General features: G+C 48.2%; 1 protein-coding gene across 1 annotated transcript in view; it reads left to right on the top strand.

Annotated features, from left to right (window-relative positions):
- Window positions 1-14235: 14235 nt before the first annotated feature.
- Window positions 14236-14874, top strand: part of Foxe3 (forkhead box E3) — a 1232-nt gene continuing 593 nt past the window's right edge. Inside the window, exon 1 of the mRNA XM_055629081.1 lies at window positions 14236-14874. Coding sequence (XP_055485056.1) covers window positions 14236-14874 — 639 coding nt within the window.

Below are 14874 nucleotides of genomic sequence, written 5' to 3'. Positions count from 1 at the left end.
ATATATATATATATATATATATATATATATATATATATATATATACAACTATACAACAAGGACATTTGCTCAACCATGTTTGTAGCAGCTTTATTTGTAACAGCCAGAGCCTGGAAACAACCCAGATGTTCCTCAACTGAGGAATGGATACAGAAATTGTGGTACTTTTACACAATGGAATACTACTCAGCAATTAAAAACAAGGAAATCATGAAATTTGCAGGCAAAAGGTGGGACCTAGAAAGGATCATCCTGAGTGAGGTATCCCATAAGCAGAAAGACACACATGGTATATACTCACTTATGTAGACCTACAAGATAGGATAAACATACTGAAATCTATACACCTAAAGAAGATAAACAAGAAAGAGGACCCGGGGTAAGATGATCAATCCTCATTTAGAAAGACAAATGGGATGGACATTGGATGTAGGAGAAAACAAGTAACAGGATAGGAGCCTACCACAGAGGGCCTCTGAAAGACTCTACAAAGAGACTTTTATACTATGGTGCTATATTAGTTACTTTTAAAGAGGAGAGGTTTATCTTGGCTCCTGGTCCAGGAGATACAGTCCATCATGACAGGCATAGTGGCATGAGGAGCTTACAACACAGCTTCCCTACATCTCAGTGGGCCAGGAAGTAGACAGAAAAATCCAGGTAGGTGTTAACACAGACAGCTCTCCACCAGTGGCCCACTTCATCCTGAGAGGCCCCACAACCTCCCTAAATATAGTCACTAGCTGGGGACCAAGTATTCAAACAAGGGCTTGTAGGAGATATTTTAAATGCTGACAATATCAGATCTGTCTCAGAAGGGCACAAGTGCTAAGAGCAGAAATGAAGTAGGAAAGGTTCGAGAAAGGTCCACATGGATATATGAGTTGGTGGGAGGAGCTACCTCAGAGGTATGGACATAGAAAATGACACGATCTTTACTGTTTGCCAGGAATCGCCCAGGAGGCCAGTACATCTGGAGCAAGGAGAGCTATGCAGGGCACTGGAAGGTTTGCCTTGGCCTGCTCTGGGAAGGCACTGGAGAGTGACAGAGAATAACACCACATTCTTGCAGTCCAAAGAACTTAGGTTCTCATTGTATCTGATCACTATGTTAATATTTGAAAGTTGGGAGGCTGAAGAGATGGCTCAGTGGTTAAGAACACATCCTGCTCTTGCAGAGGACCTGAGTTTGGTTCCCAGCACCCAGCTTGAGTGGCTTACAATCATCTGTAACTAACTGCAGCTCTAGAAGATCCAGCGTCCTCTCCTAGCCTCTGTGGGAACTGCACCAATATGCACAGAAACACACACACACACACACACATAAAATAAAAAATAAAATATTTAAAAAAGAATTGATAGTTGGGCTGGGAATGTAGTTCAATGCTAGAGAATTTCCCTAGGGTGTATAAAACCTCCTGGGTTCAATCCTCAGCATCAGACACAGACATACACACAGACACAGACACAGACACACAGACACACAGACACACACACACACACACACACACACACACCACACACTACACACACAGTTTGTAGCAGCTGTTTCCACAGTTGTGTGGATAGGTGTGTGGGATTTAAAGAGAAGCAAAACTATCTTAAGCAGGGTAGATGCTCTGAAGATACACCTGTAATCAGATGTCCCTAAATACTCTTCCCAATCCTGGGCCATCCTCCTGAGTTTCTCCATGACTCCAGGAATGCCCCAACTCTCTTGAAGCTATAGTTTCTTAATTTATATACCAAGAAGATGGGACTAAATGTTCTGTCGGAGTCCATAATTCTCTGAAACTTTTATTTATCAACTAGACTTCAGGTTTTCCCATCTTCAGAATGGTAGAAATGATAACATTTCACAGCATTGTGATAGACAGTGTGGATGGAAGTAGCTCATGAATATAGAATGCACCAAGAATTTTAGGGATCCCAGTGGATTTTAAATATAGTTGCTGCCCAGTCCCCACAGGTCTCTAGGGCTGTATCTATGCTGTCTCCATGTGTCTTGGAGAACTGCTTTTCAGCTGGCTGGAAGCTGCCACCCCTTTTGGTACCTAGTCAGATGAGAGTGTGGGCCCTTCTAGGAATCTCTCAGAACCCTTTTCCCCAGCTACAGCTCTTTCACATCCTCTCTCTGCAGAAATAGGATGGGAACAGGGAGCCACTCACAACCAGGGACCCAGCTGGAACAAGGCAGCCTGTGAGAGTGAAAGGGGCGTGAAGAGGACTCACAAGTGCTCCATCCCACACATGCTTGAGGCCTCTTCCACCCCTGTCTTGATGGACTGCCAATGTATGTCCCTAGCTCACTTTTCAAAATCATTGCTTTGAGTTGGTGTTTTGTCACTTGTAAGCTGTGACTTCTACAGTATCTTCTCTCTGCTCTCTCTAAGCCTCAGTTTCCTGTGAAATAATGAGGCCTTGTCCTGTCCCTTTTAATACTCCATTTTATCACTCATCAATTTTATTTAACTGCTTATTTAATCTGCATTTTGTGTATCTTTCTGCCCCTGGTCTGATGTTGGACACTGGCAATCTTTCTAGAGGAATAATTCACACCTTCAGCTCTCAGGATGCACTCAGCAAGGCAGGAGAGGGAGCTGAACAAGCATTCAGTACCTCACATGACAAAAGTTGTGACAGAGGGAAGCACAGGTACTGTGGCAAGGGCAGACATCACTAGAAAGCTTCCTGGGAAAGGTAGAATGGGAAGAGTGAGCAAGCAAGGAAGATGAAGCTGCAAATTCATCTCGATTCTTCTAGCAGGCTGTTTTTTTTCTTTTCCTTTCTTCTCATTCTTCCTAGCTTCTTGGAGGGGGATGGGGAAGAGACAAAAAAAGATCCCTTGGTGGAATCTTGGAGAGAGAAAAGGAAGTGAGTTTTACAGCAAAGCACTGGATTGGATAATTCTCTTCCCCAACCAGGCTGGTCCTTGGCCCACCCTTACCCACAGTGGCTTGTAACAGCTGGTCCTAAGACTATGGGATAAGTCTAAAAATAGGAACACAGGCATCACTAATGCCAACCAGACAAGCAGCCGGCATAAGAACAGTGCAGGCAGGCAGAAGGGCAGGAAGGAGGGCAGAAGGCCCTCCCCTGTAGGAAAGACACTCATTACATCCTGAGCAGTGGCTGCTCACAGTGGGCTGTGAAGTCAACATGCAGTTATTGGCTCCAAAACATGTCAGAACCCTGCTAATGACTGCGTGTCTGCTTCAGAGGCACAGCTGCTCCAGATGCTGCCTCCAGGCTCTGCCCTCTTCACCACCCAAACTTTTGCACTCTTCCTGGGGTTCTGGGAGATGTACAATCGGCTCTAGGTCTTAGAGCAAGTGATTGCCTTATCTCATCCTTATGGGGCAGTCTAGGCCATCTTTACCTTATTGTATAGACTATACTTATTGGCCTAGGAGGGTAGTGGTAGAAGAGGTACTTGATTGGCAAGCCAGGAGCCAGGGCTCGGGGTACCCAGGAAGCCAGAAGATATGGGCTCAAAACTTGGGTGCTCTCTATTTTTTTTTTTTTTTTAGTCAAATGGGAATTCTCTAGGGAAGCAGTAATTTGCAAAGGTAAAGCTTTAATGTACTCACTGGTGCTACCCCTGAATAGGCCTGGAATCAGGACCATTTATTTTCTAGCTGAAGGTTCTGGGCAGTACCTTACAGATCCTTGAATCTCCACTTTCATCTATAAATTGGAGATAGTTTTTGAAATAATCATTTCCCTGGTTAATAAATTCAGGTATACTTAATATTTATACTTTGAAAATTGAAACAAAGCATTTAAAAAGATTCTCTTAAAATTTATGTGTGTCTGTGTGTAGCTATATACACGTGAGTGCAGGTTCTTGCAGAGACAGCAGAAGGTGTCAGATCTCTTGGAGCTGGAGTTTCAGGCCTGACATGGATGCTGGGGACTGAGGTCAGATCCTCTCCATGAGCAGCATGTGTTTCTAAGTGTGGGCCATTTCTCCAGCCAGGAATCAAGCCATTTTTGAATGTGTATTCAATAAACATGACTCCAGATTCAAGGTACATAAACACTGCAGCACAGAGTTAAGACTCCCCCCGCCCCCCAACTCCTCCTCCTCCTCCTTTTGATCTCATTGTGCTACTCAGGCTGCTCTTAACTCACAGGCTTAAATGCCCCCCGTGCCCCAGCCACTGGGATAACTGGGACAGCAGAGGTGTGCCACCACACCCAGTAGATTATGAAATAATTACCCCATTTTCTTTCCAGAAGTATGTATTTTGTTCAGTATCTGCCACAAGTGTTTGTAAATTTTGAGCCTTTTTGTAGCACTATTCACATATTCACAGTAAAGTGTATATGTTACAAGAGCACAGTTTGGTGAATCATGTTCACAGTTTGAGGGAGGATATATTTTTATCAAGCCTAGAAACCTCATGATGCTGGGCAAGCATTGTGCTATCGAACTATATACCTAGCCTTCTGTTCATAGTTTTAATTCCTTTAGTGAATTAAAATTTTAAATCACCTAAAGATAAAACATAATGATATTTTGATATATTTTCCAGCCATGTGTATAATTTTTATAGCACACTTTTAATATATACCATTTTGTCATGACACATTTGCTCATATCATTAAATGTTTCTTAAAATGAACACAATGATCTGCAACTAGCTACTGTGCAGAGAACAAGGAACTACAGAATGCTCATCGCTAAAGGAAACATGTATACTACCCCTGCCCCTTCCAGACTCAGGAAACATTGAGTAAGAGAAGCTGGAAAGAGTGTAAGAGCCAGAGGCAACCGATGACTACAAGGGAAAAGAGTCTTCCAGACACAGCAGGACACCTGTATATATGAATTCACAGTTGCTGTGGCATCAGGCCTGAACCCAATTAAAGCCCCAGCATGGACAGGGATTCTACTTTACCCAAGGTGTGGGGCTATTTGCAATTGTTAGCTGCTGGGAGAGGGAGAGACAGTTTTCTCTAAGAGTGTAACCCCTAATTTATAGACCACTCTCCAGATGAACACCATATATCCAAGAATATTTGGGCAGCACAAATTATTCTTGATTTTTTTTATTTTTTAATAAACAAAGTTGGGTGGTAGGAAACAGGGGTAGATCTTAAAAGGTCTGGAGAAGGGGTAGATAGGATCAAAACAAGAAAGAAACTGTAAAATAAATAATAAAAATCGTTATTTTTTGTTGTTGTTGCATGTTTGTTATTGAGATAAGGTCTCACTAGGTAGCCTGGAACTTGCTGTAAATGCCAGGCCAGCCTCAAACTCATGGAGATCCATCAGCCTCTGCCTCATGAATGCTGTGATTAAAGGAATGAGCTACTATGAAGGGCAAAAAAGGGTGTGTGTTGTGTGTGTGTGTGTGTGTGTGTGTGTGTGTGTGTGTGTTTGCCTAATGTTCTAAGGGATAGATCCATCTGGATGGCAAAATATCAGGTTTGACTTTATTCTGTGATAAACAGCAGTAATGACTTCCCTTGGACACGCATTACTAAACACATGCCCTAGATAAATTTCTTGTATGGAGGAATTACATAAACAATGGAGTCATATCTTTTTCAGAACCTAGTATAAAAAAGTGGCAGGCTTGACTGATAGAGCTACTGAAAGGATTCAAGACATTACTTAAAGCTCTGACCTGAGCCTAGGTAGGACATACGCTCCATCAGTGGATGTGAGCCTGAGGAGTCAAAGAAATGACAAGTGTCTACTCTTCCATGTCCCAAAGGACCCTCCTTTGGCCTTTTTTTTTTTTTTTTTTTTTTTTTTTTAATTTCTGGAGTCCCACTGAGTCAGATGGGGGAAATCTCCTTATCAACTGATCTTGATTATTTTAACAGTTGGGCTATTGGCAAGAGGTAAACTGGTAAATTTTTGACAGATCTTTGTCAAGGGCACCCTGATTTGTAGCATTTGCCAGATTTTGTGGTATAAATATCCCCATGTTCACTTCAAACTACCAACAAGATGTCACCCAAAGCAAAACCTAGATGAGGCACACACACTCTTAAAAGCAAGTTGGGACTGGCTCGAACACTAGCTCTTGGCTTTCTACCTCCCCTTCTCCCTGTCGTAATCCCTTCCCATGACCTGTATCCTTCAGGCTCCAAGGTGATAGAGCCTTGATTGTTTTGGGAGGGGTCAATGTTTCGAAAGAAAACAAACATCCTCTCCTAATTCTCTAAAGGATGACCATCACAAGGCTCATGATGGTCAGGGTTATTGTTCCTGCATGATTGTTCAACTGAACAATTTCTCAGGACGGTTATAACTCATCCCTATTCGGAATACTTTTCAAATGGAAGCTAGTGCTTTCTACTGAGGACATGTGCTGTCTTTTCCTCTTCAATGATCTATCCTAGGATAACAAATAGTTGTCCTTGGCCTAGCCTCCAGGAGCTGAAAGCCAAGCAGGTGAGCCAGAGCAGCAAGCATACCTCACATATGACAGATTATGCGTGCACCAAGGACGCCTCTCTGTTAAGTAACTCCCTGTTGAGTCAACTCCAGCGTGGCCTTCAGCTTCCTCTCTTCTTCCTCAGTAGCAGACACCACTGAGGGATTCTCTTCCTTTTTCCTTTTGACATCTATACATATACATACACACACACACACACACAGACACATATATATACATGTATACATTTACATACCTACATATATATGTATATATATTCACTTGTCACTATTTACTTTTCCACACAGCAACCTGCTTTATGAGCAAATGACCCATGCTCAGTCCCAGGTTTAAGAAGGTCCTAAGCTAACAAGTCATTCATTCCTCCTCACTGTGATTTGTCCAAGAATGGGATGGTAATCCGTATCTGCCAACAGGAGCTGAGATATTTGGGGGCAGTGAATGAGAACTTTCACCTCCTGAAAAAACAGTCATGGAAGTGATAACTCTGTTCTGGAACTCAAGACCTTCAGATCTGGGTGTTGCTGTCTTGTGTCAGACAGAAGATGAGGCCCACTCATGATGGATAGCCAAGAGCATCAAGGGAAAGTTGAGACAGAGCCCTAACCCTACCTAGTCTACCTCTGACCCCTCATTAGATTGAAACTATATTCCTCTACAGCTTTAATTGCTTTGTGCTTTCTACTGAATGCTGCCAAACCATCCTAAGTGATAAGCGCTTCCAGACGCTGGAACTGAGGGCCTCTTGTGCAATGGGAACCTTACATTTGCCACGTGAGTGCTTCAACGGCTTTCTCTGAGTGATTAGGATGAAGTCTCTGTTCAGCCTCTGTCTGCATTCATAGGTACTCCCTACTCCACTGTCAGCCCCTGAGGTAAGGAAGGAGCTTTGGTCTTCATCTTTGGCTCTGAAGCCCAGCCCAGCCCACACCGGTCAGATGCTATATAAAGACTGTTGTGGGCATGCAGGAAGAAGGCCTCTTGATTTTGCATTGGCTTGTTTTCAGACTTCGGCCTAGTCTTTCTTCCTTTTTGATCTCGCTGTCCAAAATTATAAAGAAGGCACATTGCACTCTAGTAGTAGTTTAAGAATGGAGGTCGAAAAACAACCTCCTTGCTACCCCATATGATAGTAGTTGTGCTTTCAAGATCCATTGGTGGGTTTAAAATTGTGACAAAAATAAAAACAACTGAAAAGCTTTTAAATGTGGTTATATTTATCCATCACAGAAACCTCTACATGCATTTGGGAAACAATCGTACTGGTGTGGGGGGCGCACTGTGTAGCCAGCTTACAGGCAGTACTGGGAGCCATGTGGCTTCCAGACGTCTTAAGCAACAGGGCCTGGAGGTTGGTAGTCACTGGCCTAGACCATCTCTGGATCTGCCAGGTATGTATGACATTGGCTGCAATGCTGGGTGACTTGCCTGGAACACAATGCAGATGAGTGGATGAGTGGGGAGCTAAAACTCGCTTTTCTCCAAACCAGGCTCCAATTTATCTTTCTCCTGGTTCATCCAGCCCTGGTAGACTTCCCCAGAAATAAGACCCAGGGAGGCCTGAGCCCACTGAGGCTGTGGGCTTGCAGAGGAGAGGTAGATGTCAGAACGCTGACAGTCCTGATGGACAGGGAGCATACGTCAGATGCTGAGTGTGTGGCTTAGGAGCAGCTGGAATTACACCCTCAGGGCTGAGCCAACTTTGAGCTTGAGCTGAGGTTGGACCCTGCTAAGGTAGGGACCATGTGTGGGGTCTCAGCCTGTGGGCTTACGGGGCTATGCAGGGGGCAGTGAGGGCAAAGCTGTTCCTAGCTGGAAACCAGGACATGGGTGGTTATTTCCCCACTCACTTATTCGGCAACGGGCTCGCCAAATGCTTCCCGAGGAACTTTGCAGCTCTGCAGTTGGAAACTGAATGGCCCAGCCTCACTCCAGACCCATACACTTTTACCTTGGAAACAAGTGTGGAGGCCTCTTTGGATACCAGCAAGCAAGAAATCAGACCTGTTGTTTGGGGAAGGAAAAAGGACCTGAGAAATGGTTTCAAGAAGACAAAATGGTTATTTTCTGATAGTAGTTTTCAGGAGATAAAAAGGAAGGTGCTTGCGGGTTAGGGAAGAAGAGCTTCTCTTGGCCTGAGGAACAGGGGGAATGGTGATTCCTTTCCCTTCTGCCCTTGGCTGAGAAGGCCCTGGGGCTTCTTATAGGATTATTTATTGGTGATCTGACACCATAGAAGTGACATTTTTCAGAGGAAAAAGATGGAATTTGCTGCAATAAAGAATGTAGGAGACTATAGGCTCTCTGGGGCTGTGCTTGTATCTCAGATGCCAAACTGGGCTGTTGTGATTTTATCTGGCAAAGGCTCAGAGTGGAGAGGGACCTGGTTCCAACTGTGACAATTGCTGTTTGGCTCTGTGGCAATGTGTATGCTGTGAGGAAGAGGGCAAAGAGATGGGACAAGTGCAGCGGTCTGTGTGCACAGGTCCATCCTGTGGTGCCTGCCAGGGGAATGAACCCGTTGTTGGTATTTCAGCAACCACAGTGAGGCATGGCTCTCCTCCTGGGAAGAGAAGGGGGGCAGGGAGACCAGCAAAGTAGCTCTCAGGCAGGCAGAGGAATGCTGAAATGGAGATGGAGACAGAAGGGCATAGAAAAAGGAATCTGAGAGAAAGCTCTGAGGAGTGACAGATCTCAGTCAGCGGAAGAGACTGGAGAAGGGAGGAAAGAAGCGGAGGATGGTGGTAGATTCTGGACTGTTTATAAGTCATCAAGTGAGATGGACAGCCCCAGGCACTCCTTCTAGAGAGCTTATGGGAACAAAGTGTCTGTTGTCCCCCTACTGTCTCTGCCTGGATGAACATCTCACTACAGGGCAGGCCTTCCTTTCAAGCTCATCTCTCCAGAGTCTAAGGAATCCAAATAAGAGTTCTGGTCACTATCTTGCTGGGACCTTTTCAAAAGTCCCTTTCACATGGCAAATAAAGTCCTCTACAATCTGACTTTTCTGCCTCTTGTCTCAGTCCCATGACTCTGGACACCAGCCACCATGGGAATAACAGTTAAGAGGCCATAGTCACCCAGCCCCCAGAGTATGCCGGCAGTGCTCTAAGAACACATGTCTGGCGACTCTTGTGATGCTCAGGAAAACACCAAATCTTTCACTTCGCAGGCTGGGCCATAGGCTCTTGCTTCCAGACCTCAGTACTCAGCCTGGTCTCACCATCCAGTGGACATTTATTGATGTGCTACTCCTTCTAGGCACTTGGCTAATGGCCAGGGCTCAAATATGAGACATGAGACTCTACACTCAAAGCCCAGTAAGAGAGACACACAGTAAGTAAGTGCAGTGAGAGATGTTATGGGGTGTGAGAATGATCCCCTAATCCACTCGCTGTTCTTCCCCATCTGGCCATGTGGAGCTTCACCCCTTCCAGGAAGCCTCACTCGGCCAGGCTGGGTGAGGTTCCTCTCCCGCAACCCCTACTCTGCCAGATTTATATACTGACCACTGAGTACAGAGAACAGCTGCCTGGCTGTCCCCTCCTTGACATAGTGAAAGCAGATGAAAGTCTAGCTCTTCACTGGGGCCCAGCGTCCAGGCAGCCTGGACATGCACTCTTGGGATGTGTGGAATGGCAGCCTGAGGAAGGAAGAACCAAAGGAGGGAAGAACCACAGAGAAAAGCATATTCTCCTCATCCCTCCCTGTGTGCTCCTGCTAGGCAGGTCCACACTGCTGCTCATCAGGGCCAGCTCAGCCCTTCAGGAAGCAGGCCTACAGGCAACACCTGACATCTACTCTCAGGCCTGGTGCAGGAGCAGCCTGGTCAGAAAGGGTGTCACCACAGTGGGCTTCCAGATGGCCTCCAGCTGCCTGCCTGATGCCTGAGGAATGAGCCACAAACTGCATAGCTCTAACATAGAACCCCCAGGCACCTGGGTGGTCAGAGACTGTTTCAGCTTGCCTTAGGCTTACTGCTGCCCCTGAGGTATAGGATATTTCCAGGTTTTGATAGAGAGCTTTGAAATAAAAATCAGATCTCAAACAAGAGGTCTTCAGGGGAACATTCTGGAAAGCATTGGGGAAGGGGGCCTGGCTTCAGGCTGGCCTCTTGGGACCTCTTTGGGTTAATATAGCTATTTTCAGAGTGCTGTATGGGCAATTATGGGTGAGAGTCTTGGGCAAGGACCTGACATGACTTTAAGTCACAGCCCTGTCTCTCTTAGAGAGTGATTGGTAAGTTCTAGAAGCACCTTCCATTCCTTGCCTCCAAGTCTGTCTGAGCTAGTTAGTGGTGTGTCTCAAGCCAGGGCTGGGACAGAGGGTCTTGGAGGCTAGTGCAAATAGCTTTGGACAAGGGTGAGAATTTCCACTCCTATCTGGAGAGCCATCAACGTTGTGTGCCCTGACCTGGGCCTTTGGCCTCCAAAGGGCAGTGGGAAGGCCGGCCCCAGGGCCAATCCCTCGCCATTAATCCCTCCTGCCAGCCTGAATATCCACCCAGTGTGGTCAGACAAAGGGCTGCCCAGCCCAGCTACTGTGTTCCTCCCGCCCCAGGGGCTCCACTCAGACGCTGGGCCGCCTGGAATCCAGGCCCATGAGAAAGGGGCCACCTTCACTGGCCATCTTATGCCCGGATGCTCAGCCGCATCACGTCCGGCCCAGGGCCTGTGAAAAGAGGGCCCAGCCACGCTGAAAACACGGATTAGCCCTTGGGCCGCCCCCTGATACCAGCTTGCTCCACTCTGGGAAGCAGGCCCAATGGAGGGGGTCAGGCAGGCACAAAGAACTGGCAAAGTCTGGGTTCTCACCCCTTTGGCTCAACTCATCCCTACCCTTCTCAGAATCAGCAAAACCAACCATACATTCAGGATCATTTACTGAACAAATATTATGTCCCAGACTATACACATGACCTGAGAAGTTGAAGGTATCTATAAACAAACAAACAAACAAACCAACAAACCGCTGTATTCAGCCATAGGAGGCAATAACAATTTCCTCCTTGGAGATATGGCACAGATGCTATGGTAGAGGATTTTTTGGAGAGGCTTCATCCCTAAGGGAAGGCAAGAAAGGCTGAGCCTCTGTCAATACTGGTTCTGTATCTGAGTCTGGGTGCAGGAAAGCACTGAGCCTGGCTGGAAAGATAGCCTGCAGGCTCCTGTACCCCTGGTTGACACAGGAAAATAAGTGCTTTTTGTCAAGATCCACAGCAGGCCAGGCCCTCTATACATCCCTTAGTATGGAGATGGCATTGCTTCCACTTGGCAGGTGAGGAAACAGGCTTGAACAAGAGGTAGCCTTGCTCCCATGGCACTGGGAACTATGCTCTGCAGCCACAGTGGCTTGTCTTGCCCTCTTCTGCGGTGAGCTATGTGACTTGACTTCACTGTCTTGTGCTCCTGGTGGCCTGTGCCAATTCAGAATGAATGGTGGAAAGGATAGAAAAAGCAGGGTCTGTTCTAACAGTCCTCCTTGTTTTGTTTGGGACATTGTCTCTTGACCTGCAAGTGTCACCTTCTTCCTTTCTGCTTCCTCAGCTTCCCTCTGTCCTCCACTCCCTTCTCAGTGGGTAATTGTCCATCTCTCCACCAGACTGTCTCATTTCTATCTGGTCTTGAGTATTGGCAAAATGCCTGGCTTGGGAGCTTTTGGTGAATGAGGCAGCTGAACCAAGTCCAGAACTGAAGAAGAAATGGATTTGGGATCTGTGTGGCCCTGACACAGTGTGGCAGCGGCCTGGGTGTAGGGACTAACTCAAAGAAGGGATGTCTACTTCCGGAGATCTGGAATGTTGCCAGAAGAGCAGGCTGGGGGCCAAGGAGGGTGTCATTTAGAACATGGAAATGAGGTGCTTTGAGACATCTGTGAGGTGAAGGCCAATGGGCACCTGTACCTGCTGACCAGGAGTATGGGAGACAACTTTGACACTTACAGTGGGGCAACTGGAGACTCTACTGCAATTTATTTCTAAAGTCTTTACTCTCTCTTGATCTCTCTCGTGTGTATGGTGTGGCACACGTGTGTATAGGGCTATGCATGTGTTTGGGGTTGCATATGAATGGAGGTCAGAAGACAATCTTGGTGTCAGTCCTCATCTTCTACCTTGTTTGAGATATGGTATCTTGCTCACTCTGCCTACAGGAGGCTAGCTGGTCCACAGGCTTCTGGGTATTCTCTTGTCTCTGTCTCCTGACTTGTCATATGAGTGCTGGGACTACTGAGGTGCTGCCTAGTCCAGCTTCATGTAGGTTCTGAGGTTCTGAATTCAGGACTTCACATTTGCATGCCAAGGACTTTACTTACCAAGCTGTCTTCCCAGCGCTTGAGGTAGAGTAGGACTACATAGTCTTGCCTCGCCTTTAAATGGTCTCAGTCCTTCCGGTGGGTGCTGGGGTCATACACCTGTGCCACCACACTCAATGAACGCTTCCATTGTGAGAACGGTGTTAGGAAAGTGGTGATGGGGCAGTGGTCTTCCCATGGGGTTACATTCCTGCTCCACCATTATTAGTATACCTTGTGTGAGGCAAGGTGTACTATTTAACGTCTCAGAGTCCTGGTTCCCTCAGAAATGGGGAGAATAATAACTCCCAGGGGAGCTTAAATGCCAGTGAAATACTGTAAAGTATTTCTGTTTACCAAATACCAAATGCTAAGAAGTGGCGGCTGTGCTGTTAGCAGGTGAGAGTACTCCCAAGAGGGCAGCCCCTGAGCTCCATGCTTGAGTTTGGATTATGACATTCTAGGCTACAGGCCGCCTAAAGCTGGCTTCGGTCATTCACAGGGAGACAAGGCACACTTTGTCAGAAGATAGAGTCCGACGGAGGCCCCAAATTTCTCAAGGGCGAACTGTACCCACAAGACTTTGACAGTAAGTGGCTCTGGAACTTGGCACAGCACCCCTTCAGCTGTCTATATGATCCATGCTCCGCCTCCATTTCCCTTGATCTTGTCTGCCTGCTTGAAGACGAGGCTCCTTCACCTCTGGCTCCCTCCCTGTGATAGTGGAGGCTGGTGTTTTAACAAAAACTCTCCCGTTTCTCTCTCCCCAACGATAGTGTTTGCATCAGACAGCACAGTTCTTTCAGCGCTCCCCTCTGTGGAAGCATTTGAGGGAATGTGCCTTTTGGACACGCGTATTTTAAAGCAGGTGGAGTGCTTTTTAACCTTTTGTATGTTCAAATCCGGTTCACAAGGTCTGGAGTCAGGGATGGATAAGGAGGAAGGGTGTACAGCAGGGAAAGGAGTTAGGGGTTCCAAATATCTTCCCCTGCGGCAAAGGCAGCCTGCTTCTGCGCCATCCTCTATCACCTTCGCTCTGGTTCTCTACTGTCCAAAGTAGCCTGATGCCTCCCTGACCCTGACCCTGACCCAGGGTGCTGAAGGCTAGCAAAGAAAAGTTAGAGCAGGGAATGGAAGCGGGGGAGGGTGAGGGGGATCTGACGGCTAGAAGGCACAAAATGGGGAGAGGGCAGCAGAGTGTGCTGAATGGGTGGATTTGTAATTGGGATTGACCCAAAGGGGCGGGGTAAGGGGAGTAGTGCGACCAAATACCACGGGTTGGGGCTGGGGCTGAGACTGGCTCAGGGATGAGGGAGGGTCTGAGAAAATTGGCCCAGAGGGACTAGATCAAGGGTGGGGGAACATGGAGGTGGGCTGCCAGGCCGGGAAGGGGGCTGGGAAAGCAAATTATAGGCCAGGTCCAAGCTTTTTCCTCGGGAGGTGGGGGTGCGTGTCCATATAAGGCGAACCTGCGACCCCCGCTCTTGCGGGGCGCGGGCAGGGGCTCCGCATCCCTAGGACCCCACCCATGGATGCGAACGTCGCTTTCTCGGGCTTCCCGGCCCTGCCCTCGGTCTCGCCGTCGGGGCCCCAGCCGTCGCCGATGGCAGTTGCCGAACCGGGGCGCGAGCCGGAGGAGGTGGCGGGCGGCGGGGACGCGGAGCCCACGGAAGCTCCGGGCCCAGGGAGGCGGCGGCGGCGGCCGCTGCAGCGCGGGAAGCCGCCCTACTCGTACATAGCCCTCATCGCCATGGCCCTGGCGCACGCCCCGGGTCGCCGCCTCACGCTGGCCGCCATCTACCGCTTCATCACCGAGCGCTTCGCCTTCTACCGCGACAGCCCGCGCAAGTGGCAGAACAGCATCCGCCACAACCTCACCCTCAACGACTGCTTCGTCAAGGTGCCGCGCGAGCCGGGCAACCCGGGCAAGGGCAACTACTGGACGCTCGACCCCGCGGCCGCCGACATGTTCGACAACGGCAGCTTCCTGCGGCGCCGCAAGCGCTTCAAGCGCTCCGAGCTGCCCGCGCCGCCGCCGCCGCCCTTCCCCTACGCCCCCTTCCCGCCCGCGCCCGCGCCCGCGCCGCCCGCGCGCCTCTTCCGCCTGGACGGCCTGCTGGCTCTGCAGCCGGAGCCCGCCGGGCCCGGGGCGCCCGAGCCGCCCTGC

The sequence above is a fragment of the Psammomys obesus genome, unplaced genomic scaffold (genome assembly GCF_907164565.1).
Source record: "Psammomys obesus unplaced genomic scaffold, mPsaObe1.curated_primary_1811, whole genome shotgun sequence".
Classification (NCBI taxonomy): Eukaryota; Metazoa; Chordata; class Mammalia; order Rodentia; family Muridae; genus Psammomys; species Psammomys obesus.
The sequence above is the reverse complement of the archived record's forward strand: the minus strand, read 5'-3'. Positions and strand labels throughout refer to the sequence as shown.